The 26,491-nt window shown below is 43.8% G+C and overlaps 1 protein-coding gene across 3 annotated transcripts in view; it reads right to left on the bottom strand.

Moving 5' to 3' along the window:
- The window catches only part of ANKRD29 (ankyrin repeat domain 29), a 127,838-nt gene that overhangs the window by 93,490 nt on the left and 7,857 nt on the right, over positions 1-26,491 (bottom strand). For all 3 annotated transcript variants that reach the window (XM_077267705.1, XM_077267704.1, XM_077267703.1), the window contains exon 2: positions 5,962-6,072. In XM_077267705.1, coding sequence (XP_077123820.1) covers positions 5,962-6,072 — 111 coding nt within the window. The remainder of the gene's footprint in view (positions 1-5,961; positions 6,073-26,491) is intronic.

The raw sequence follows: 26,491 nt of genomic DNA, 5'->3' as shown, positions 1-26,491 counted from the left end.
ATCATCGTGTTCCACTCTGTGCCAGCAGTGGAGCTGATGAGACCAGAGCAGAGCCTGGAGAATGAGGAGCAGAGGTGAGTATTGCATATGTGTATATATGTGTACTATGCGTATATATATATATATGTGTATGTGTGTAATGTGGGGGGCTGCATTATACTTTGTGTGTGTGAGCTGTATTATACTGTGTATGGGGGGCTGCACTATACTGTGTATTGGGGGCTGCTCTATACTATGTATGGGGGGCTGCTCTATACTATGTATGGGGGGCTGCATTATTCTGTGTATGGGGGTTGCATTATACTGTGTGTGTGGGGCTGCTCTATACTGTGTGTGTGGGGGGCTGCATTATACTGTGTGTGTGACTGCTTTATAGTGTGGGCTGCATTATACTGCGTGTGTGGGGGGGTTGCACTATGCTCTGAGATGGCTGCATTATACTCTGAGGAGGCTGCATTATACTGTGTGTGTAGGGATGTATTATACTGTGTGTGTTTGTGGGGCTGCAGTATACTCTATCAAGGACCATGGGGAGTGTATTATTATACTGTATGGGAGCTGCATTATACTGTATCGATGACTATCTGTACCCACCATTCTTCCTCAGCTGGTGTAAAGAAACTAGAGAAAAAGTGGTGAACAACTTCAATATTGTTGATCACGCTCATTTAAAGGTCTGAACTCAGCACAGGTAAATACAATATAAATGTTTCTGTGTGATGTGCAATATGTGAGCTTTTGGGGCCCCACTTTGTCTAAAACCGACCCTGCTGGGAGTGGAGGTGCAAACACCTCTGGTATTTGGGTCTGTGGCTGTAAGGCTGAGGACGTGTGTATGTTGCTTAGAATGTGCAAGAGGCCTTTGAATATTGAGCAGCTGAACCGCTCTGTTTCTCATACTCCTGTATGGACGCTTTGTTTTTACTTTCTGCTGGAAGTTTATGGAGTTAATAAATCTTCCTGTTTGGACAGGAAACTGCATACATGTGTGAACACTGCCAACACCATTCTAAACCATTGGTAAAAAATGTTCATCCAAAAGACAATCCATTCATTACTTATTGACACCTTTGGGGCATGGTTTTTTTTTTACCTAGATGTTTGCATTTTTTTGGTACAAAAACATTTTTTCAACAACATTTTAATAAAAATGTTGATTAGTTTGCTATACATAGAAATCATGGGGACCCATAGCAAAAATGGGGGTAGTATGGTCAGGACAGGGTATAACTATGCCCATAAGACAAATTTATCAGTGGCAGAAATGTTACTCCAGTCCCTTATTGGAGTAGCATTACTGGCGAGGTGCATGGAAGCACATGTCACCTTGCATTTGACAGAGCTGTGAGGTGGAGAACCGCAACTGATCGCATCCAGCCATGGACAAATGGAACAGATGATCATTGGGGGCGCTGGGTATCGCACCCCCACCGATCTGTTGTTAATGACCAATCCTAAGGATAGGCCATCTATATTTATGTGTCGGACAATCTTTTTAATGACCTGTAGTAGCAAATAGAGAAGCCTGTAGGCTCATTTTCTCACAGCCTTTCACATTACTCATACTCGCAGTCAAAGAAGCAATGATATTGTTTGACAAAATCCTCACCCTGAAGGATTTACCTGTCAGCTTCCAGAGGGTATCAGAGTCAATCACTCCAAGTTCTGTACTCAGCTCTAAGGTTCATGAACTTGATAAGTAATGGAAATGTGCTTAATTATTCTAAAAGATTAATGACTATGGACAATTTGGAAATACAAATAAAAGATTTTTGCATGTGTTAGTGGTTACTTTTAGTTTATTAGATTGCATTAATTTTAAGGCTACAACATTCTTTCCTTTATTTATTCTCAGAACCTCCAATATGCAGTTTGTTAGTGTTTCTTCTATTAATATAGGATGATTAAGAGTTTTGGGTGTATCCAAGGTGTTGCTTTCTTTACTATATGAAATATCTGCGTAGCTTCTATCCTGCAGTTATATTCCAATCATGTGCTTTCTAGCTTTTATATAACCAGTTTTCTCTACCCTCTCTGAGACTGTACATACTTTCCCCCATGTCCACATAGTGAATATTTGTGTACAACCCCCTCCCTATGCTATCTCTAACACAGAAGGAAGGTAGAGTGAGCTGCCAGATGTAGAGGCCCTGATGTATTAGTATCAGTTCTGCAAAAGCACTTAGCTAGTTGAAGGACTTTTGCAGCACAAAATGGTAGAACTTTTTTTTTTTTTTTTAATGAAGACTATTTAGAAATCTGTTTAACCATGCATTTAGGAAGCAAATGAACAATTAAAAAAACACATGAAGAATTGGTGTATATTATATAGGAAACTTGTGTCACTTCTCAATAAACAAAGCTTTGTGTGCTTTATTTGGTAGCGCAGTAAAGGTTACCAAGATATGAAAATATGCTATGCTATTATAAAGAATAAGCAGATAAAATCAGCTTCCAATAACAACAAAAATGTATTTTCAGTAATAATTCCTGTTGGGATCATATGATAAGAACATAGATTAATACTGCTTATGCCTACTGATTTCCTATGAAGTACCCCCAAAGGGCAGGACATTTATTATTAGCTGCATTTTTTCTCCTCCTTAGTGATACACATCACTGTCAGTCTGTAAGACACCAGTAATGCTAGCTCACATGCCGCATGAGATGATAACAAGAAAACATGAGATTGGATGGGTGGAGAAAGTTTCCACAGCAGAGAATTTTTGTGACTCATGCACAACATGTTCTAAGTTTTTCATTCTCTTTTTACTTTTCAATAGGTATTTGTAAGAGCATGCCAGCTATCGCTCTTATGTTACCAGAAAGCAGATGAATCTGGAGTCATGGAATAAAGTACAAGTCTTTTATGACGGGATGAGTTTCTAATAATTACAAAATGGAACTGTAAAGTACATCAACATTTTAGGGAGATTATAAAAGTCTGAAGTTTCTAATAAAGTAGCCACTTTCCATTTAATTATTATTATTAATGACCACTAGTTTCCATACAAGGTTAAAGGAAGTTTAAAATAAAACCTGATATAATAACAGAATTCTAGAACAGATAACCAAAGGTTTGTAACATTAGTTTAGATTCTGCTCTATCATGTCTCATTAATCATTTTTTTAAAATGTCACTTTGTTTTCACTTCTTTTATGTTTCGGTTTATATCCTACATTAGGGAAAGTACACATTATGCGGTTTTTTTTTCTGTAGCAAAACCTGATCTCTTGGCAGGAAAGCAGCTGTAGAAAAAAAGCTGGTTTTGCTTGTATTTTTGTGCATTTTTTCTGTGTTTTTTTGTGCGTTTTTTGCTGCAGCTTTGGCATGCTAGATTTGTCTCTTGTGCATGCTGATAAAGGCTAGTGCAAAAAAAAAAAAATCTTATGCCACATAAGGTTTTGGCACAAAAAACCGCATTAAAACCTGATACCTGCATTTTTGCTACAGATTTTAAGCGTTTTTTTTCACCACCCATTCATGTCAATAGGTGAAAAACGCTGAAAAAAAAACATGAAAGAAGTGACATGCTTCATTGGGCAAAAAAGTAGTAGCTATGGAAGCAGCCATGTTGGCAGTTATATTTAAAGGGAAAGTGTCAGGATCATCCCTCCTAAGCCGTCTATATGGGCATGCAGGTCATAGTAACGCCACCTTTCAGGGAGATCTATGTTCTGCCCGTAGATCTTAACAGCTTATTGACATATTAAGAAAAGCATGGATTTCTCGGGAATAAAACATTGGATTGCAGGTATCATTTTATTCAACTTTATTTGACTTGTAGGTCCATATAGACAGCTAAAGAGGGCTGATACTGCTGACAGATTCCCATTAAAGGGAAGCTAACATCAGAAAAAGACATATTGGTTAAATGAGGTTTTTGTGTTAAAAGTATGTTTAAAATATTTTTGGCAATGTTTTTTTTTACTTTATCACATTATGTATTAAAAAATAAAAAAAATAAACATCTTACAATTTTCATCCTGGCCACTGGAGATTTTTTAGACTCTAACATCCTGTTTCAGGAAACAACATATGTACATAGCCACGATGGTCAGACTCAACTTTACCTTTTATATTGAAGTATCTTATGAGCCTGTGCAAAGATATTTGTAAAGAGAAAGGTAGCAGGGTCAGCTTAGAAATCACCTACTCTAAATGGAGGATCCTGTGTTATCAGCTGTGTATAGAGGTGTTACCTGTCATTGTAATCCTGACTAATAATTAGGAGCCTTACTGTAAATTCTTTATAAAAAGACATGAAGTGGTAGTTTACAGAAGGCACAGTGGCCAGTGTGAAAATTTAAAGATCACTTTTTTTTAATAAAAATCATGATATGAAAAAAACATTAGAAAACATTGCCAAACAATTTTTAAAAATAAATGTAGAAAAAAAAGTTGATATAAACAAAAGGTTGTTTTCTGATGAGAAAAAAAAAGGAGTTTGTCAGCACATACTGACTGTAAAAACCAAGCACAGGATCTCGTTGCACCTCTCGATCTGCCAAGTTCAGTGCACCTTTCCACCTACTTCTTTTCTATATATCTCCACCCATCTCTGGCTACTGTTAAGCCAGAGCTGTCAGTCAAGGGAGAGGAGGTCAGAGATAAGTGATGCACTGAACTGTTTAGCCATGGCATGTGTGCACTGAATGCCTGTGCTTTGTTTGAACAGTTGTTTGCACTGACTGACTCCATTAAGTGCTATAAAATCACAATTTTATGGTTATTTGTTAATTTGATTATATGTGAACCTTCTACGTAAGGAATTTTCATTAGAAATAGTGGTAATGGCTGACATTTAACAGTTCTGTTAGGCTTCTTTCACACTTCCGTCTTCCACATCTGCACAGGATCTGTCAAGACGTGAAATGACAGATCCTGTGCTGACTGTGGAAAATGTGTGCACTGGGCCCGTCTTTCTGACAGACCCGTTGAGCCTATGTGCATCTGTTGTGTATGCGTAAAAACGCATACACAACACAAACCAGGTTAAAAAAAAATAAATAAAAAATTGCAGTATTTTCACCTACCGGCGTTCCCAGGCAGCGTCAATGACGTTCCTGGCAGCTAGCGTTACTTCCTAGTAATACATTGCGAAATCTCACGAGAAGTCGCTAAATATGATGAGGTGAGAATATTGCGATTTTTTTTTATTTTTATTATTTTAACATTATATCTTGTTACTATTGATGCTGCATAGGCAGCATCAATAGTAAAAAGAGAAAGAGAGCGAGCGAGAGAGAATTTCCCTGACGGGAAATTCTTCCATGCATGCTCTCTTTGAAAAGGCGGGACCCATCGCTGGATTCCTGCTTTTCACAGGCAGTGACGCATTCTGCGCCCATAGGCTTCCATTGTAGCCAGTGACGGGCAGCGGAGGATGCGTCGCTGACCGATTTTCCGACGTGCAGAAAAAAACGTTCCTCTGATCGATGGACCGTTTTTTTAATGCAGTATCCAGTGAAAGACGGATGAAACTGATGGCCATCCGTCATAATCCGTCGCTAATACAAGTCTATAAGAAAATGCAGGATCCTGCATTCTCAAAAAACGACGTGTGACGGGAGCTGAAAGACGGAAATGTGAAAGAGGCCTTAGATGATCCTAACCAGCAAACTACAAATTGTCACTATCGGTACAGTACAGTATGTGCTGTCAAACCATCCATCAGAATTGAAGATATCTTGTGCATTCCCAGGGGCATTAATAAAATATTTAGCATTTGTAACAATCTTCCTTTAGCTCTTTCTTATAGTTGGTTACTAGATTGCACTTTTCACATTTCTTTACACATAAACCACAAATCCATTACAACATCTTAGAGTTTTGTTTTAAACCATTGATTAATATTGACACTGAAGGAATAATAACAGGCCTGTTGTCTGGCCACTGTGCCATTCTGATGAAGAAGATAGTGATCTGGAATTCTTGGCATACACAAGTGAAGGGCATACACTGTCTCTGCAGTCCACATCGACGCGGCCACTGTTCAACAACAGCTGGAGTAACGCCAGGTTTCCTTTACGCGCGGCCCAGAAAGCAGCATTGGCAAGAGGCGTTTCCTTCTGTGTAAAATAATAGCTCCATATTACTTTCATGGCATCTTGGTTTAAAAGGCAAATAAACACATCACTGAATGGATTAACACAACAATGAAGAATATCTGTCCATTTGGGACTCATTCAAGGAAAGTTCATTACCCTCAAATCGAAGTATACAACAGCATAAAGTAAACTTTGCTACACTTACGTTCTTCCAAGTTTTCAGATAACAGATCTCGACAGGTTCAGTTCTACTTTACATTGGGCAGAAAGGCTTAGACAGCCAGTAAACCCAATGAAAAAGATATTTGTGACAATGAAAGTAACAAATCCACATTTTCAGAAAACCAGTGAACATGCTAACACATGAGAAATGTTTATTCTTCAAATTTCACATTGAATATGCCGTACTTTATAGATATTAAAGTGGTAAGAACAATAAACTACATTACCTTTATCCTTTGTGTACTATATAATTATATATTATATATAATTTTAAAGGAAATCTGTTAGACTGCATGCACATTAAAGAAGTCACCTGCACTGAGCCATTCAAATCTGTCCCCTGAGGGGTCCCTTCACTGCACTTAAGCAAATGGATTCCATTGGAAGAATGTTTGAATTTCATTTGAACTCTATCTATGGCAGTAGGCTGCCTCTGGGATACAGTAGCTTCAGAGCCACCGGCACTGATTGATGGTATCAGACAGTGACATCTGACCAATCACTGCTCGAGATATCAGTTTAACCTCTCAATGACCACACGGCACTGCTTCATTCCAGTCCAGAGGTGTCAAACTGCATTCCTCGAGGGCCGCCAACAGGTCATGTTTTCAGGATTTCCTTGTATTGCACAGGTGATAATTTAATCACCTGCACAGAATGATTCCAGCACCTTGTGGAATGCTAAGGAAATCCTGAAAACATGACCTGTTGGCAGCCCTCGAGGAATGCAGTTTGACACCTCTGTTCCAGTCTGTAAAAGCATGCAGAGCAGTTATTGTGCTGATCTAGAAGCTGCCTTCCTGATAGGACTTGTGATGCCACAGATTTCTGCTGTCATCACAGCTACTGTTGGTGCAGATCACATAAAGATCACCAAATCTTCCAATTTATGACTTGTTCCAGTGTGCCCTGTAGGGGGTCAGACCTTTCTAGGAATTGAACGACACTGTGACTTTAAGAGACAATGCTCCCCTCTGATTTGTGTGCACTTGTACTAGTCCTTTCTCACCTGCAGCTTGCTGTGTTCTGGTTTTCGATCACAAGCAGGAAGTCTGCCTGATTAGGGAGTACAGAGGGAGCGTCATGTCTGGGTGATAAAGGAAGGTCTATAACTGTGTCCTAATGGCTTCAAGGGAAAATATAGTGACTGGTTACCGAAGGATCAATCACCAGAACTGTGTCAGAAGGAAAGAGTCGCATCACACAGCCAGTGTAGTTCTCCCCGAGCACTTCTAACATGAGAGAGGAAAGAACATTGTGGTACCAGTAGTCTCTCAAAATTGAAACTGGGAATGAGACTTGCCCAGATCCTGAAGAAGACGAATCAGTTAATCTGAAGGAAGAGATCAGCACAACAAACTTGACTCCACTACATCAAGACCAAGCAGCAGCTACCAGACTTTCTTCTAAGCCACAGAAGTGTGAATGTACACCAGTGTTCAACTGTGTTAGGGTGTAGAGCAGGGTTCTATTGCTAGGATGCTGTAGCAGCGTGACCCAATTATTGGAGGCCAGGTAGGAAGTTAGAAGAAAATAGTTTGTAGAAATTGTTTAGACTGTTTGTATTGAACTTTGCATTGCCATAGCTGCAGCACAGCTTGTGTGACACAGTCCAGCTATCTCTCTTTGTATCTTTTATTGCTGTTATCATTACAATAACTGTTGAACTTTTTTTCTGGCATTCAATCTGTCTTTCAATAAAGCCGTTGTTTGTTTCTGCCTCCTCATCTACAGGCACCACTACAACCCTAACAAATCTACACCCACACACATGCCAGTGATTGGCCGTTCGTGAACCATCTGGGACAAAGAGCCGGCTCCCTACTGTGAACCATGGGAGCTGGCACCTCAGTGAGAGCCACTAAATTCTCTTAATGGCTCTAGCTGAGCATATATTTCCCAAGTTCAGCAGACGTAACCCCGCGCACCTGAAACAAACCCCGTCCATTTATAAATTTAATTAGCTGGCTGCACATGGGCATGGTTTCGACCACTGGTGGGCGGAGTTTTTCATATTGATATCACCTTAAATATGGATCTATTTAGGATTCAAAAAGAGCCGAGTCCTTTTGGTGCGTGGAGCCATCAGAGTCGGATCATCAAAAGGAGCCGGACTGCCCATCACAAACAAATGCACTCCAAATCCCAACCCCTCCCAGTCTAAACTATCTCCATCTCACCCACATTCTTCCCCTGATGCCACCAAACTGAGATCTGGGGTGCCTGTCAGTGATTATATATTGTGCTCAATTTTTTACATAATTTTTTTTTTCCTGACATTTTTTTTATTTTTTTCACTTCACACCACCTCCTGTGGCTGCTGTGCACTGGTCAGTGATCTATCTTTTTTTTTCTATATTTTTATTTAGCGCTAACATATTCCGCAGCGTTTTACAGTTTGCACACATTATCATCGCTGTCCCCAATGGGGCTCACAATCTAAATTCCCTATCAGTATGTCTTTGGAATGTGGGAGGAAAACGGAGTGCACGGAGGAAACCCACGCAAACACGGGGAGAACATACAAACTTCTTGTGGATGTTGTCATTGGTGGGATTTGAACCCAGGACTTCAGCACTGCAAGGCTAACCACTGAGCCACCGTGCCGCCAGATCTACATCATTAATCTGAATTTATGCTCAATTTTGTTTTAGAGCTTTTTTGTGTCAGATTTGTTTTCCATTATATCACCTCTTTGTGTGTGGCCTGCAGCTGCTGAGCACGGATCAGTGCGAGAAATCACTTTTTCAGCAGAGGTTTACATTTTTTTACATTTTATCTCCTCCACCTCTATATGTGCAACCAGTGGCTGATGTGTTCTGATCAGCATTGCCCATCAATTATCAGAATCAGTGTTAAAATTATTTTGCATTCAAAAGTGTAAAAAAATCAAGCAATTTTTTCTTTATTAGTTGATAGGGCTAAAAGGACAGCACAGTCAGTAAGTAAAAATTATCAGCTTATACTACAGTGTAATTTTTAGTAATATGTAGAATAATGGTTACAGAATTTTAGTGTAATATTACTGAAGCAGTTATTTTGATTACAGCTTTTACCACAGCTTTTTTTTTTTTTTTACTAATCAATAGTGTTACAGTAGCATAGTACATTCAGCAGAGGAGGAATATGTCTCCCTTGCCGCTGACGGTGATAGTGAGGACGAGAATACTAAATTTTTCTATTTTAATTCTTCATGCTCCACCATTTTCTCCAGTGAAAATGAACCCCCACATAGACCCCCCAGGAGTGTAGAGGCTGCAGGAAGTCATAACCTATAGGGTAAGTTTAGGCGCGTTTGTGGTGCGGTTTTTTTTCATGCTTTTTTTTCTCTTTGTTCATGCCAATAAAGTTGAGTGCACACAGAGAAAAAAAAAACAACTTCCTGTAGCTAGACAGAATGAATAGATAGATTGATAGAATAGATAGAATGAATAGATAGATTAATAGATCCTCTTCCCCGGCATTTTCCCACAGTGCAGAGGTTACCCCCGGTCAGGCTGTGAGGGAGCGCAGGCTCGGTGACGTCACCGCTAGTTACTGAGCCTGTGCCCGCTCCGGCTCATTCATTCCCCAGTACTTACAGCCGGGAGCGGTCGCATTAGCATCGCTCCTGGTTGTAAGCTTTATCTCCCCCAGATACTGCGTGGGACACTCGCTATATCGGACTACGATGGATCAGGAAGTATAATTTTGCTTTTTTTATTTTATTTTTATTACAGAAGATCGAGGGCTTCGCTTTGGAATGGCAGAACACTAAAAAGATGGTCAAAACTGTGTGGTGTTTTATTTCATTAAAAGACTTTTTTTCTGCATGTGTGTGTTTATTTAACCCTTTAATTACTATAGGATTAGTAAAGTGTCTTATTGACGCCTCCTCATTACTAAGGCGGCTTAATGTCACCTTACAATAGCAAGGTGACATTAACTCCTCATTACCCGACTTGCCACAGCTACAGGGTAAGTGGGAAGAGCAGGGCAAAGCGCCAGAATTGGCGCATCTAATAGATGCGCCTTTTCTGGGCAGCTGCGGGCTGCTATTTTTAGGCTGGGGGGCCTATATCAATGGCCCCTTACCAGCCTGAGAATACCAGCCCCCAGCTGTGAGCTTTAGCAAGGCTGGTTGTCAAAAATGGGGGGAACCCCATGCCATTTTTTAAAATTATTTAGTTAAATAATTTAAAAAAAAAGCATGAGGACCCCTCTATTCTTGATAACTAGCCTTGCTGAAGCTGACAGCTGAGTGTTGCAGCCCCCAGCTGTGAGTTTTGTCTGGCTGGTTATCAAAATAAGGGGGGAACCCATGCCATTTTTTTAAAAAAAAATTATTTATTTATAGCACAGGAGCGGCAGATGAAAACTCCCATCCGCCGCTTCTGCTCTCACTGTAAGGCTATGTGCACATGATGCGGATTTGGCTGCAGATCCGCAGTGGATTGGCTGCTGCGGATCCGCAGTGGATTGACTGCTGCAGATTCGCAGCAGTTTTTCATAAGGTTTACAGTACCATGTAAACCTATGGAAAACGAAATCCGCAGTGCCCATGGTGCAGAAAATACCGCGCGGAAATGCTGCGTTGCATTTTCCGCACCATGTCAATTTTTTGTGCGGATTCCGCAGCATTTTACACCTGCTCCTCAATAGGAATCCACAGGTGTAAAACTGCAGGTGAAATCCGCACAAAAAACGCAGGAAATCCGAGGTAAATCCGCAGTGCGCACATGCGCAGTGCGTTGTTCCTGCGGATTTTTCTAAAACGATGTGGAAAAATCCGCACACTAATCCACAACGTGGGCACATAGCCTAATTAGCGGCTGTAGGTGTCAGATGATGGGATCAGTAGTCCCATCAGCTGACACCAGTGATTGGAGGTGAGTTTACACCTCCGATCACAGCTGAGCGCTCCCCCGTGGTGTTCTGGCAGCGGGGAGCCGTGGCTCTCTGACAGGCGGGGAGGATATCCCTGCCGATCAGAAGTGGTGTTTGTAGCGCTGTCATGCATATGACATACATGTTTAGAGCTAAAGAAACATTTTTTGTGGAAAATGTTTTTTTTATTTTCACATCACAATGTTACAGACTTTTGTGAAGCGTTTGCGAGTCCAAAAGGTCAATAAACCCCTAGATTTATATTTGGAAGGTTGTAGGAATTTGTGAAGCACCTGTCGGTTCAAGATGCTCAGCACACCCCTAGATTAATTTATTTAGGGGTCCAGTATACAAAATGGGGTCACTAGTGGGGGTTACTGCTGATTTGGTATGTATGTCTGGGTTCTGTAAATGCAATATGATTTTAGCAATCTATTCGATCCAAATTTGCGTTACAAAAGTCAAATAGTGCTCTTTGCAAGCCCCTGCCATAGCAATATTTTCCTATACGGTATTGGAATATTCAGATAAAAATGAACTATAAATGTTGGGACTAAATTTTAACTTCTACACTTGGGAAATTTAAAAATTTGGGGCTAAACCTACACTTTAGAAAAAAAAATAGTTTTTCATGTGTTCCTTGCATTTTGCTTTAATTCCTGGGAAGTATTTGAATGGTGAACAAACTTCTTGAATCTAGTCTTACAAACTTTAATAAATACCGTATTTTTCGGACTATAAGACGCACTGGGCCATAGGACGCACCCCAAATTTTCAGAAGGAAAATAAGGAAAGAAAATAATGTGTCAAATGGGGGTCCGTCTTACAGTCCGAATTCAGTTTACCAGGGAAGGGATCAGCACAGGTGGAGGAGTGGTCACAAGGGTCATTCGGTGGTCCAGGCTGGGGCGGTGGCCTCCGGGAAATCCCATCCCAGGCTGGTGCGGTGGCGGTGCTCTGTGCGGTGGCTGGGCTCTGTGGGGTGCCTGGGCTTTGTGGGGTGTCTGGGCTCTATGGGGTGCCTGGGCTCTGCAGGGTGCCTGGGCTCTGTGGGGCAACAGCGCTCTGTGTGGCAGGGCTCTGTAGTGGAGGTGGGCTCCGCCAGCATTTCGTCAAAGCCCGGAAGCCCCTGCAGCTCTGCTGCTATGATGTGGTGGCTCCGGGAAAATGGCCACCGGGGGCGGAGCATGCTCAGATGCAGATCTCGGCAATGAGAACTCAACCCAAGATCTCAGGACAAGATCTTGTTGCCGAGATCTGAATCTGAGCATGCGCTGCCCCCAGCGTCCATTTTGCCAGAGGCCACAGCACCGCATCGCAGCAACGGATGTGCGGGGGCCTCCAGGCTTTGATGAAATGCCGGTGGAGCCCCGTCACCACCACAGAACCCCACCACCACCACACCACAGAGCCCCGCCACCACCGCACCACAGCCGCACCAGCCTGGGAAGGGAGGCTGCATCGGGACCGCCGCCACAGAATTTGTAAGTATATTCCTACCATAAGACGCACCCCATTTTCACCAAAAAAATTTAGGGAAAAAAGTGTGTCTTATGGTCCGGAAAATACGGTAGTCCCCTCAAAATAGCTTCAAGAGTAAAATGTTCCCTAAAAAATATGTACATTTTGTTGAAAAATTGCTGATAAACTTTGAAGACCTCTAACACCCTAAGGGTATGTGCAGACAATCAGCAAACGCTGCCAGTTGGACACTGCATACTTGTGAAGCGTCCAACCCGCAGCGTCCAGCTGTTACATCATATTCGATGGGCTTTCAAGTAATCCCATGCCCACTGTGCGTTCACTGACGCCCGCGGCTTACCTACGAAGACGGACATGTGGCACATTTTTCCAGATGGCAGCATGTCAATTTCACCAATAGAATATATTGGACTCGGTGAATCTGCACGGTTCAGTGAGCACATGTGTAATCACCTACGTTGAATAGACGGCAGCTCTTTGGATGCAGCAAATGTACGCTGTGTCCAAAGTGCTGCCAGTTCCAGATCGTCTGCACCTGGCCTAACAAAAAAAATACTCTTCAAAAGTGGTACTGACGTAAAGTAGATGTGTAATAAAAGATATTTATTAATTATTTTATGCACTATGACTATTCGTTTTAAAACCTTAAAAATTCAAAAGTTTAAAATTGTAAATTTTTCTAAATTTTCCTAAAATTTCTGATATTTTCATAAATAAATGCAAATCACTTTTATCTAAATTTGCCACAAAAATAAAGTACAATGTGACAAGAAAAAAATCTCAGAATCATGAAAATAAGTTGATGCATTCCAAAGTTATTATCACATAAAGGGACATGACAAATTTGAAAAATTTTGATCTGGCCACGAACATGAACACTGGCTTCAGCAATTATGGCATTTTATATTGAAGTTGGAGAAACTATTTGTTATATTAGTTGTGTTGAGGTGTTTACAGAGAACGGTCAGCATGATTTTGAAATGCAAATAAAAACACGACTGTAATGACGCTGCTGCGATTTTTTCCTCTGTCCAATTAGAGCTGAGGAGAAACTTATAGATAAGCACTGACTCATTTAATATTCATTATTGGTCAGAGTGCAAAGTGATGTTTTCTTGCATTGCACTCCTCCGCATTATATATCAGTGTGAGCGAGCCCTTACACTTGAGTTAGCGATCTTTTACTCTCGACTTAATCATAAACTTGCATTCTCATTTTCGTGCATGTACTTTTAATGGTGGAAATCTTCTGATAGTTAGACCCGGCAGCGGCCCCTAACAATTGTGACGTCAGTAACTACACTGCTCACCAGAGTAGCAAAGTCACACTGCCCTCCATCACCAGGTCACTAAATGGTGCAAGTTAATTATATGTAGGTGGCTTCTGAAATTATATATCTACAGGATATCTATATATTCTATCTATTTATCTATTCTATATATCTATTCTATCTACAGTACAGTTGTGTGAAAAAGTGTTTGCCTCCTTACTGATTTCCTTTTCTTTTCCATATTTGTCCAAACAAATATAAATATTAGACTAAGGCTGCTTTCACACTAGCGTCGGCACGGATCCGTCGCTATGCGTAGGCCCGATGTGCCGAAGCGCGTTGTGAAAATAATGCCCGACATAGGCAGCGGAACCAGTCTTACGACGCTTCCGCTGCCCCGCTGTAAGGTCCGGGGAGGAGGGGGCGGAGTTTCGGCCGCGCATGCGCGGTCGAAAATGGCGGACACGACGCGCAAAAAAAGTTACATGTAACTTTTTTTGTGCTGACGGTCCGCCAAAACACAACGCAACCGTCGCACGACGGTTGCGACGTGTGGCCATACGTCGCTAATGTTAGTCTATGGGGAAAAAACACATCCTGCAGACAACTTTGCAGGATGCGTTTTTTCTCCTAAACGACGCATTGCGACGTATTCAAAATGACGCTAGTGTGAAAGTAGCCTAAGATAACATAAGCAATCACAAAATGTAGTTTTTAAATGAAGGTCTTTATTATTAAGGGGAAAAGAAATCCAAACCTACAGGGTACTGTGTGAAAAAGTGTTTCCCTCCTAAACCTAATAACTGGTTGGGCCACCCTTAGCAGCAATAACTGCAATCAAGTGTTTGTGATAACTGGCAATGAGTCTTTTACAATGCTATGGAGGAAATTTGACCCACTAATCTTTGCAGAATTGTTGTAATTCTGCCACATTGGAGGGTTTCCGAGCATGAACCGCCTTTTAAAGGACATGCCACATCATCTCAATCAGATTAAGGTCAGAACTTTAACTAGGCCACTCCAAAGGCTTAATTTTGTTTTTCTTAAGCTCATTCAGAGGTGGACTTGCTGGTGTTGCTTCAGCTTAAGATCACGAACAGATGGCTGGACATTCTACTTCAGGATTTTGTGGAAGACAGCAGAATTCCTGGTTCCATTTACCACAACAAGTCTTCCAGGTCCTGAAGCATCAAAACAACCCCAGACCATCACACTACCACCACTATAGTTTACTGTTAGTATGATGTTCATTTTCTGAAATTATTATTATTATTATACATTTTTTACAGCGCCATTTATACTATGGCGCTTTACATGTGAAAAGGGGGCAAATATAGACAAATACAGGTCCTTCTCAAAAAATTAGCATATAGTGTTAAATTTCATTATTTACCATAATGTAATGATTACAATTAAACTTTCATATATTATAGATTCATTATCCACCAACTGAAATTTGTCAGGTCTTTTATTGTTTTAATACTGATGATTTTGGCATACAACTCCTGATAACCCAAAAAACCTGTCTCAATAAATTAGCATATCAAGAAAAGGTTCTCTAAACGACCTATTACCCTAATCTTCTGAATCAACTAATTAACTCTAAACACATGCAAAAGATACCTGAGGCTTTTAAAAACTCCCTGCCTGGTTCATTACTCAAAACCCCCATCATGGGTAAGACTAGCGATCTGACAGATGTCAAGAAGGCCATCATTGACACCCTCAAGCAAGAGGGTAAGACCCAGAAAGAAATTTCTCAACAAATAGGCTGTTCCCAGAGTGCTGTATCAAGGCACCTCAATGGTAAGCCTGTTGGAAGGAAACAATGTGGCAGAAAATGCTGTACAACGAGAAGAGGTGACTGGACCCTGAGGAAGATTGTGGAGAAGGACCGATTCCAGACCTTGGGGAACCTGAGGAAGCAGTGGACTGAGTCTGGTGTGGAAACATCCAGAGCCACCGTGCACAGGCGTGTGCAGGAAATGGGCTACAGGTGCCGCATTCCCCAGGTAAAGCCACTTTTGAACCATAAACAGCGGCAGAAGCGCCTGACCTGGGCTACAGAGAAGCAGCACTGGACTGTTGCTAAGTGGTCCCAAGTACTTTTTTCTGATGAAAGCAAATTTTGCATGTCATTCGGAAATCAAGGTGCCAGAGTCTGGAGGAAGACTGGGGAGAAGGAAATGCCAAAATGCCTGAAGTCCAGTATCAAGTACCCACAGTCAGTGATGGTGTGGGGTGCCATGTCAGCTGCTGTTGTTGGTCCACTGTATTTCATCAAGGGCAGGGTCAATGCAGCTAGCTATCAGGAGATTTTGGAGCACTTCATGCTTCCATCGGCTGAAATGCTTTATGGAGATGAAGATTTCATTTTTCAGCACGACCTGGCACCTGCTCACAGTGCCAAAACCACTGGTAAATGGTTTACTGACCATGGTATTACTGTGCTCAATTGGCCTGCCAACTCTCCTGACCTGAACCCCATAGAGAATCTGTGGGATATTGTGAAGAGAAAGTTGAGAGACGCAAGACCCAACACTCTGGATGAGCTTAAGGCCGCTATTGAAGCATCCTGGGCCTCCATAACATCTCAGCAGTGTCACAGGCTGATTGCCTCCATGCCACGCCGCATTGAAGCAGTCATTTCTGCCAAAGGATTCCCGACCAAGTATTGAGTGCATAACTGAACATTATTATTTGATGTTTTTTTTGTTTGTTATTAAAAAACACTTTTATTTGATTGGACGGGTGAAATATGCTAATTTATTGAGACAGGTTTTTTGGGTTATCAGGAGTTGTATGCCAAAATCATCAGTATTAAAACAATAAAAGACCTGACAAATTTCAGTTGGTGGATAATGAATCTATAATAAATGAAAGTTTAATTGTAATCATTACATTATGGTAAATAATGAAATTTAACACTATATGCTAATTTTTTGAGAAGGACCTGTACAATAAAAATGAACAAAAACAAGGCACTAACAGGTACAGAAGGAAAGAGGACCCTGCCCGCGAGGGCTCACAGTCTACAGGGGATGGGTGAGGATACACTAGGAGAGGGTAGAGCTGGTTGTGTGGCGATTCAGTAGGTTGAGGATCAATGCAGGCTGTAGGCTTGTTGGAAGAGGTGAGTCTTCAGGTTCTTTTTGAAGGTTTCTGTGGTAGGCGAAAGTCTGATGTGTTGGGGTAGAGAGTTCCAGAGTATGGGGGAAGCACGGGAGAAGTCTTGGATGCGGTTGTAGGAAGAAGAGATAAGAGGGGAGTAGAGAAGGACATCTTGTGAGGATCGAAAGTGGCGTGAAGGTAAGTACTGGGAGACCATGTCACAGATGTATGGAGGAGACAGGTTGTGGATGGCTTTCTATGTAATAGTAAGGGTTTTGAACTGCAGTCTCTGGATGATAGGAAGCCAGTGAAGGGCTTGGCATAGGGGAGGCTGGGGAATAGCAGGGAGACAGGTAGATTAGTCGGGCAGCAGAGAGAAGGATGGATTGTAGTGGTGCCAGAGTGCTAGAGGGGAGGCCAGAGGGTAGGAGGTTGCAGTAGTCAAGACAGGAGATGATAAGGGCATGCACTATTGTTTTTGCGGTTTCGTGGTCAAGGAATGCGTGGATATGGGAAATATTTTTGAGTTTGAGATGGCAGGAGGAGGCAAGGGCTTGGATATGTGGCTTGAAAGAGAGGGCAGAGTCAAGGATCACCCCGAGGCAGCGGGCGTGTGGGACTGGGGAAAGTGAGCATCCATTGACACTGATGGATAGGTCTGGTGGAACGGTACGGTGAGATTGGGGAAAGATGATGAATTCTGTTTTGTCCATGTTCAGTTTTAAAGTGAGCAGGAAAGGTAGCTGAGACGCAGATAGACAGTGTGGGATTTTGGTGAGTAAGGAGGTGAGGTCAGGTCCGGATACGCAGATCTGCATGTCATCAGCGTAGAGATGATACTGCAAGCCATGGGATTATATGAGCTGTCCCAGGCCAAAGGTGTAAATGGAGAAGAGTAGGGGTCCTAGAACTGAGCCTTGAGGAACACCGACAGACAAGGGTCGAGTTGAGGAGCTGGTGTGGGAGAAGGAGACACTGAATGGCCAGCCTGTTAGATATAACGAGATCCAGGATAGGGCTAGGTCTGTGTTGCCAAGGGATGAGAGAATCTGTAGCATGAGTGAGTGGTCCACAGTGTCATAGGAAGAAGATAGGTCCAGGAGAAGGAGAGCAGACTAATGTCGCTCGCTCTTGGCGGTTAGTAGGTCATTGGTGACTAGGGTTGAGCAGCTAAGAGTAGCATTGGGCGCTGCAGGACAAAGCTTTCGCTGAACGTATCGATCTTCTGTTTAAAGAAAGAGGCAAAGCCTTCAGCAGAAATGAGAGGAGAGGGAGGAGGTGCTGGCGGATGGAGTAAAGAATTAAAAGTGTTGAAAAGCTATTTAGGGTTGTGAGACAGTGAGGATATGATAGATGAGAAGTCAGTTTGTTTTGCGGCAGTGAGCGTGGACTTGAAGCTGGCGAGGGACTGCTTGTGTGCAGTGAAGTGGTCGGCAGAGCAGGATCGCTTCCATCTCCACTCAGCGACCCTGGAAGCCCATCTAAGTTCTTTGGTCAGGCTGGTCAGCCAGGGCTGCCTGTTGATTGTACGAGTTTGGCTATGCATGAGGGGGGCGGCCGAATAGAGGTTTGCTGTTATTGTGGTGTAATAAAAGGTGGCAGCAGCATCGGTGTCATGAAGGGAAGCTATGTCTGTAAGAGGGAGAAGGGACTCAGAAAGTGATTGTAAATTGAGGTGTTTGAGATTTCTGCGAGGATGAGTGAGTTTGTGGAGTGGGGGTTGCGCACTAGGAGAGTTGTTACTTCTATACCAGATGTAATGGGACATACACCTTCCAAAAGGTGCAACTTTTGTCTTGTCAGTCCACAGAGTATTCACCCAAAAGTCTTGGGAATCATCAAAATGTTTTTGGGCAAAACTGATACAAGTCTTTACGTTCTTATTGCTCAGAATTAGTTTTCATCTTGGGACTCTGCCATGCAGGCCATATTTGACCAGTCTCTTTTATATGTTGGAGTCATGAACACTGACCTTAGCTGAGGGAAGTGAGGCCTGCAGTTCTTTGGTTGTTCTTGTGGAGCCTCTTGTGACATTTTGGATGAGTCGTCACTATGCTTTTGGGGTGCTTTTGGTCTGCCTGCCACTCATGGGAAGGTTCACCAATGTTCCGTGTTTTCACCATTTGTGGATAATGGCTCTCATTGTGGTTAGTTGGAGTCCAAAGGCTTTAAAAATGGCTTTATAACCTTTTCCAGACTGAGAGATCTCAATGTCTTTGTTTCTCATTTGTTCCATAATTTTTTTGGATTGCGGCATGATGTGTATCTTTTGAGGACATTTTGGTCTATTTCACTTTGTCAGACACGTCCTATTTAAAGGGAACCTGTCAGCAAATTTTGCAGCTATAAGAAGCCGGAGGAACAGGTTCAGATTCTGGCTAGCAAGCTGACAGGCCGGGCAGCGGACGCCTATCGCACGGTACCTGATGAGGACTGTATGGACTATGAGCGGATCAAAGAAGTGATCTTGGCCCGGTATGCGCTGACACCAGAGGCATACCGCCAAAAGTTCCATGGACTTATAAAACGGGTAACCAATACCCACGCTGAATGGGCCTGTAAATTACGGCGGTCACTGCTACAGTGGGTACAAGGGAGCCAAGCAACCACTAAGGAGGACATCCTCCAGCTCTTCTTGTTAGAGCGATTCTTTAATGGACTAACCCCCGAGACACAGGAATGGCTTCGGGACAGACGACCAACGACTCTTGAGGAGGCCGCTCGTCTGGCCGATGAACACCATGATAACAGGAGGTCTCAGTCGGCTGGATCAAAGATGGTCACTAGGGGTCCTCCCATGGGTCTGGAAGCCCCCAAACCACAGAAGATTGTCGGGGGACCAGCTCAAAACCCGACTTACCACAGTCCCCCTGGGGCGTGATGCCACACCTGCCATCAGCTGGGCCACCTGCAAAGACAATGTCCCAACCGGACTCAGCGTACCCAGTGGCCAAAGGCGGGAACAGCTACCTTCAGCAGGGCCACTGTACACTGCTACCAAGGCGAAGCTGATCCGGCATTGGGGGCTATGACTAACCAGGGGATGAAAGAGATGGAGGAAGTGCTGCATGAAGTAGACCCCGTGCAGGTGGCACGGGTAGATAATCCACAACAGCACCGACAGGTCGTGTGGGTTAATGGGAAACGTATGCATGGACTAAGAGATTCCAGAGCAACTTTGACCCTTGCGAAGCCTCATCTCGTCCGGGACCAAGAGAAGGCGGACCGGACAGTGGCAGTCCGTGTAGCAGGGGGAGCCATACATCGACTGCCCACTGCCAGGATTCACCTGAACTGGGGAGTCGGGGATGGCCTGGTTGAGGTTGGCTTGATGGAGGAATTGCCTGCAGATGTCTTGCTGGGAAATTACTTGGGGCCTATGTTGTCTGCCTTCTCGGTCGGCCCTCTGGCTGAGACATATCCTGTGACCACCCGGAGACAAGCTCAAGCTGCGGAGGTGGAATCACACTCAGAGGAAGCCCAGGTAAGACACCCCAGCCCTACACGTATTCCCATAGCCAGACACATTTCTTGGGCCACCCCAGCTGAATTTAAGAAGGAGTTACTTGAGGATCCTTCATTAGAGGGATAACATGGGAAGGCACAGGAGGGGAGAGGAGTACTGGAAGGGGAGCAGTTTGTATGGCAGCAGGGACTCCTCTACCGGGTTACCGAGCAGCACCACACAGGGACGAGCCACACTATAAAACGACAGCTGGTAGTTCCCAAGAAGTACAGGCAGGAGCTACTGCGAATCTCTCATGACATACCCTTGGCCGGGCACTTCGGCATCAGTCGCACCAGGCATCGTCTGACACAAAACTTCTTTTGGCCGGGGGTAACCTATGATGTTCGTCAGTACTGCCAGACCTGTGACAGTTGCCAGCGCATTGGCAAGAGAGGAGATCGCTGCCAGGCCAAATTACGCCCCCTCCCCATTGTGGAGGAGCCATTTAGCTGAGTAGCGGTCGATCTGATAGGGCCGTTAGCCAAACCCAGTCCGTCAGGGAAAAGGTATATATTGGCAGTGGTAGATTATGCCACACGGTATCCAGAGGCGGTTGCGTTACCTAACATATTGGCAGAGACGGTGGTGGCTGCCCTGCTCCAGGTTTTCTCACGGGTTGGATTTCCCCAGGAGATTATCTCGGACCAGGGTACCCAGTTTACAGCAGAAGTGACCAACCAACTGTGGAAGCTGTGTGGCGTAAAGTCCATTAGGAGCGCCCCGTACCACCCGCAAACCAATGGGTTGTGTGAACGCTTTAACGGAACGTTGAAACAACTCATTGGGACTTTTGCCAGGACCTATAGGGACTGGGAGAAATTCTTGCCACACTGTTGTGAATTTGGATTCTGGGCTCCCCCGGTGGCTACTGGTGGAATTGAACTTGTGACATCATCTTCCCTGTTCACCTGTTCTGATTAGATCTGGGTGTCGCTATATAACCTGGCTTCTCTGTTAGATGCTTGCCGGTCAACAATGTTATCAGAAGCCTCTCTGTGCTTGTTCCTGCTCCCAGACATCTACTAGATAAGTTGGACATTCGTCCATGTTTTGTTTTTGTATTTTGGTTCCAGTTCACAGCTGCAGTTTCGTTACTGTGTCTGGAAAGCTCTTGTTGATCAGGAATTGCCACTCTGGTATTATGAGTTAATGCCAGAGTCCTAAAGTAATTTCTGGATGTGTTTTGTTAGGGTTTTCTACTGACCATGAAAGTATGCTTTCTGTCTTCTGCTATCTAGAAAGCGGACCTCAAATTTGCTAAAACTATTTTCCTGCTGCGTTTGTTGTTTCATCTCATATCACCGCCAATATATGTGGGGGGCTTCTGTCTCCTTTTTTTTGGGCATTTCTCTAGAGGTGAGTCAGGTCTTATATTTCCCTCTGCTAGCATTATTTAGTTCTCCGGCCGGCGCTGGGCATATAGGGATAAAAAGTAGGACATGCTACCTGGCTACTTCTAGATGATGCGGTAGGTTTAGTTCATGGTCAGTATAGTTACATCTTCCAAGAGCTTGTTCCTATAGAGGCTTATGCTAGTTCTCTGGCCATGGAGATCATGACAGTTTGACCGGCCCACTAAAGGGTTAAAATCCTTGGCTGAGAAAGGAGAGAAATAAGAAGTCTGCTGAGAGTTTTTTTTTTTTTTTTTTCTGTGCTCTTAATTGGATCACTTGCCAGTCTGTCTATGCTGCAGTCTTTCTTTTTTTTTCTCTCTCCTTATAATCTTTGAATGGCTTTGTGTTCACCTGTTAATAATGGATCTTCAGAGTGTAACTGCAGGTTTGAATAATCTCACCACGAAAGTACAAAATTTGCAAGATTTTATTATTCATGCTCCGGTATCTGAGCCGAGAATTCCTTTGCCGGAATTCTTCTCAGGGAATAGATCTGGGTTTCAGAATTTTAGAAATAATTGCAAGTTATTTTTGTCCCTGAAATCTCGTTCTGCTGGAGACCCTGCACAGCAGGTTGGGATTGTGATTTCCTTGCTCCGGGGCGACCCTCAAGACTGGGCTTTTGCATTGGCACCAGGGGATCCTGCGTTGCGCAATGTGGATGCGTTTTTTTTGGCCTTGGGCTTGCTGTATGAGGAACCTCATTTGGAACTTCAGGCAGAAAAAACTTTGATGTCCCTATCGCAGGGGCAAGATGAAGCTGAAATTTACTGCCAAAGATTCCGTAAATGGTCTGTGCTTACTCAGTGGAATGAGTGTGCCTTGGCGGCTACTTTCAGAGAGGGTCTCTCTGATGCCATTAAGGATGTTATGGTGGGGTTCCCTGTGCCTGCGGGTCTGAATGAGTCCATGACAATGGCCATTCAGATCGATAGGCGTCTGCGGGAGCGCAAACCAGTGCACCATCTGGCGGTGTCCACTGAGAAGACGCCAGAAAGCATGCAGTGTGATAGAATTCTGTCCAGAAGCGAGCGGCAGAATTTTAGACGGAAAAATGGGTTGTGTTTCTATTGTGGGGATTCTACTCATGTTATATCAGCATGCTCTAAACGTACTAAAAAGCTTGATAAATCTGTTTCCATTGGCACTTTACAGTCTAAATTTATTTTGTCTGTGACCCTGATTTGCTCTTTGTCATCTATTACTACTGACGCCTATATCGACTCTGGCGCCGCTTTGAGTCTTATGGATTGGTCCTTTGCCAATCGTTGTGGGTATGATTTAGAGCCTTTGGAAACTCTTATTCCTCTGAAGGGGATTGACTCCACCCCATTGGCTAATAATAAACCACAATACTGGACACAAGTGACTATGTGTATTAATCCGGATCACCAGGAGACTATTCGTTTTCTAGTGCTGTATAATCTACATGAGGATTTGGTGCTGGGATTGCCATGGCTGCAGTCTCACAACCCAGTCCTTGACTGGAGAGCTATGTCTGTGTTGAGCTGGGGATGTAAGGGGACTCATGGGGACGTACCTTTGGTGTCCATTTCATCATCTATCCCCTCTGAAATCCCTGAGTTCCTGTCTGACTATCGTGACGTCTTTGAAGAACCCAAGCTTGGTTCACTACCTCCGCACCGTGAGTGCGATTGTGCTATAGATTTAATTCCGGGTAGTAAATACCCAAAGGGTCGTTTATTTAATCTGTCTGTGCCTGAACATACTGCTATGCGAGAATATATAAAGGAGTCCTTGGAAAAGGGACATATTCGTCCATCGTCATCTCCCTTAGGAGCCGGTTTTTTCTTTGTGTCAAAAAAAGACGGCTCTTTGAGACCATGTATTGATTATCGGCTTTTGAATAAAATCACGGTTAAATATCAATACCCATTGCCGTTGCTGACTGATTTGTTTGCTCGCATAAAGGGGGCCAAGTGGTTCTCTAAGATTGATCTCCGTGGGGCGTATAATTTGGTGCGGATCAGGCAGGGGGATGAGTGGAAAACCGCATTTAATACGCCCGAGGGCCACTTTGAGTATTTGGTGATGCCTTTTGGTCTTTCTAATGCCCCTTCAGTCTTCCAGTCCTTTATGCATGATATTTTCCGCGATTTTTTGGATAAATTTATGATAGTGTATCTGGATGATATTCTGATTTTTTCGGATGACTGGGACTCTCATGTCCGGCAAGTTAAGAGGGTTTTTCAGGTTTTGCGGTCTAATTCTCTGTGTGTCAAGGGTTCTAAGTGCGTTTTTGGGGTTCAGAGAATTTCCTTTTTGGGATATATTTTTTCTCCCTCTTCCATTGAGATGGATCCTGTCAAGGTTCAAGCTATTTGTGATTGGACGCAGCCCTCTTCTCTTAAAAGTCTTCAGAAATTTTTGGGCTTTGCCAACTTTTATCGTCGATTTATTTCTGGTTTTTCGGATGTCGTTAAGCCATTGACCGATTTGACTAGACAGGGTGCTGATGTTGCTAATTGGTCCCCTGATGCTGTGGAGGCCTTTCAGGAGCTTAAGCGCTGTTTTTCTTCTGCCCCTGTGTTGCGTCAGCCTGATGTGACTCTTCCTTTTCAGGTTGAGGTCGACGCTTCTGAGATCGGAGCTGGGGCAGTGTTGTCGCAGAAAAGTTCTGACTGCGCCGTGATGAGGCCTTGTGCCTTCTTTTCCCGTAAATTTTCGCCCGCTGAGCGGAATTATGATGTTGGGAATCGGGAGCTTTTGGCCATGAAGTGGGCGTTTGAGGAGTGGCGCCATTGGCTCGAGGGGGCCAGACATCAGGTGGTGGTATTGACTGACCACAAAAATTTGATTTATCTTGAGACCGCCAGGCGCCTGAATCCTAGACAGGCGCGCTGGTCATTATTTTTTTCTCGGTTTAATTTTGTGGTATCGTACCTACCAGGTTCTAAGAATGTTAAGGCGGATGCCCTTTCTAGGAGTTTTGAGCCTGATTCACCTGGCAACTCTGACCCCACAGGTATTCTTAAGGAGGGAGTTATCTTGTCAGCCGTTTCTCCAGACCTGCGGCGGGCCTTGCAGGAGTTTCAGGCGGATAGACCGGATCGTTGTCCGCCTGATAGGCTGTTTGTTCCTGATGATTGGACCAGTAAAGTCATCTCTGAGGTGCATTCTTCTGCGTTGGCAGGTCATCCTGGAATTTTTGGTACCAGGGATTTGGTGGCAAGATCCTTCTGGTGGCCTTCCCTGTCACGAGATGTGCGAGGCTTTGTGCAGTCTTGTGACGTTTGTGCTCGGGCCAAGCCTTGTTGTTCTCGGGCTAGTGGATTATTGTTGCCCTTGCCTATTCCTAAGAGGCCTTGGACACACATCTCGATGGATTTTATTTCAGATCTGCCTGTTTCTCAGAAGATGTCTGTCATCTGGGTGGTGTGTGACCGTTTTTCTAAGATGGTTCATTTGGTTCCCCTGCCCAAATTGCCTTCTTCTTCCGAGTTGGTGCCCCTGTTTTTTCAAAATGTTGTTCGTTTGCATGGTATTCCTGAGAATATCGTTTCTGACAGAGGAACCCAATTTGTGTCTAGATTTTGGCGGGCATTTTGTGCTAGGATGGGCATAGATTTGTCTTTTTCGTCTGCTTTTCACCCTCAGACTAATGGCCAGACCGAGCGGACTAATCAGACCCTGGAGACATATCTGAGGTGTTTTGTGTCTGCTGACCAGGATGATTGGGTTGCTTTTTTGCCATTGGCGGAGTTCGCCCTCAATAATCGGGCCAGCTCTGCCACCTTGGTTTCCCCGTTTTTCTGTAATTCGGGGTTCCATCCTCGATTTTCCTCCGGTCAGATGGAATCCTCGGATTGTCCTGGAGTGGATGCGGTGGTGGAGAGATTGCATCATATCTGGGGGCAGGTGATGGACAATTTAAAGTTGTCCCAGGAGAAGACTCAGCTTTTTGCCAACCGTCACCGTCGTGTTGGTCCTCGGCTTTGTGTTGGAGATTTGGTGTGGTTGTCTTCTCGTTTTGTCCCTATGAGGGTCTCATCTCCTAAGTTTAAGCCTCGGTTCATCGGTCCGTATAAAATATTGGAGATTCTTAACCCTGTTTCCTTCCGTTTGGACCTCCCTGCATCCTTTTCTATTCATAACGTTTTTCATCGGTCGTTATTGCGCAGGTATGAGGCACCGGTTGTGCCTTCCGTTGAGCCTCCTGCTCCGGTGTTGGTTGAGGGTGAGTTGGAGTACGTTGTGGAAAAAATCCTAGACTCCCGTGTTTCCAGACGGAGACTCCAGTATCTGGTCAAGTGGAAGGGATATGGCCAGGAGGATAATTCTTGGGTCACTGCATCTGATGTTCATGCCTCTGATCTGGTTCGTGCCTTTCATAGGGCCCATCCTGATCGCCCTGGTGGTTCTGGTGAGGGTTCGGTGCCCCCTCCTTGAGGGGGGGGTACTGTTGTGAATTTGGATTCTGGGCTCCCCCGGTGGCTACTGGTGGAATTGAACTTGTGACATCATCTTCCCTGTTCACCTGTTCTGATTAGATCTGGGTGTCGCTATATAACCTGGCTTCTCTGTTAGATGCTTGCCGGTCAACAATGTTATCAGAAGCCTCTCTG

Source organism: Ranitomeya variabilis, chromosome 6 (assembly GCF_051348905.1).
Source record: "Ranitomeya variabilis isolate aRanVar5 chromosome 6, aRanVar5.hap1, whole genome shotgun sequence".
Taxonomy (NCBI): Eukaryota; Metazoa; Chordata; class Amphibia; order Anura; family Dendrobatidae; genus Ranitomeya; species Ranitomeya variabilis.
This window is presented reverse-complemented; position numbering and strand designations above follow the sequence as displayed.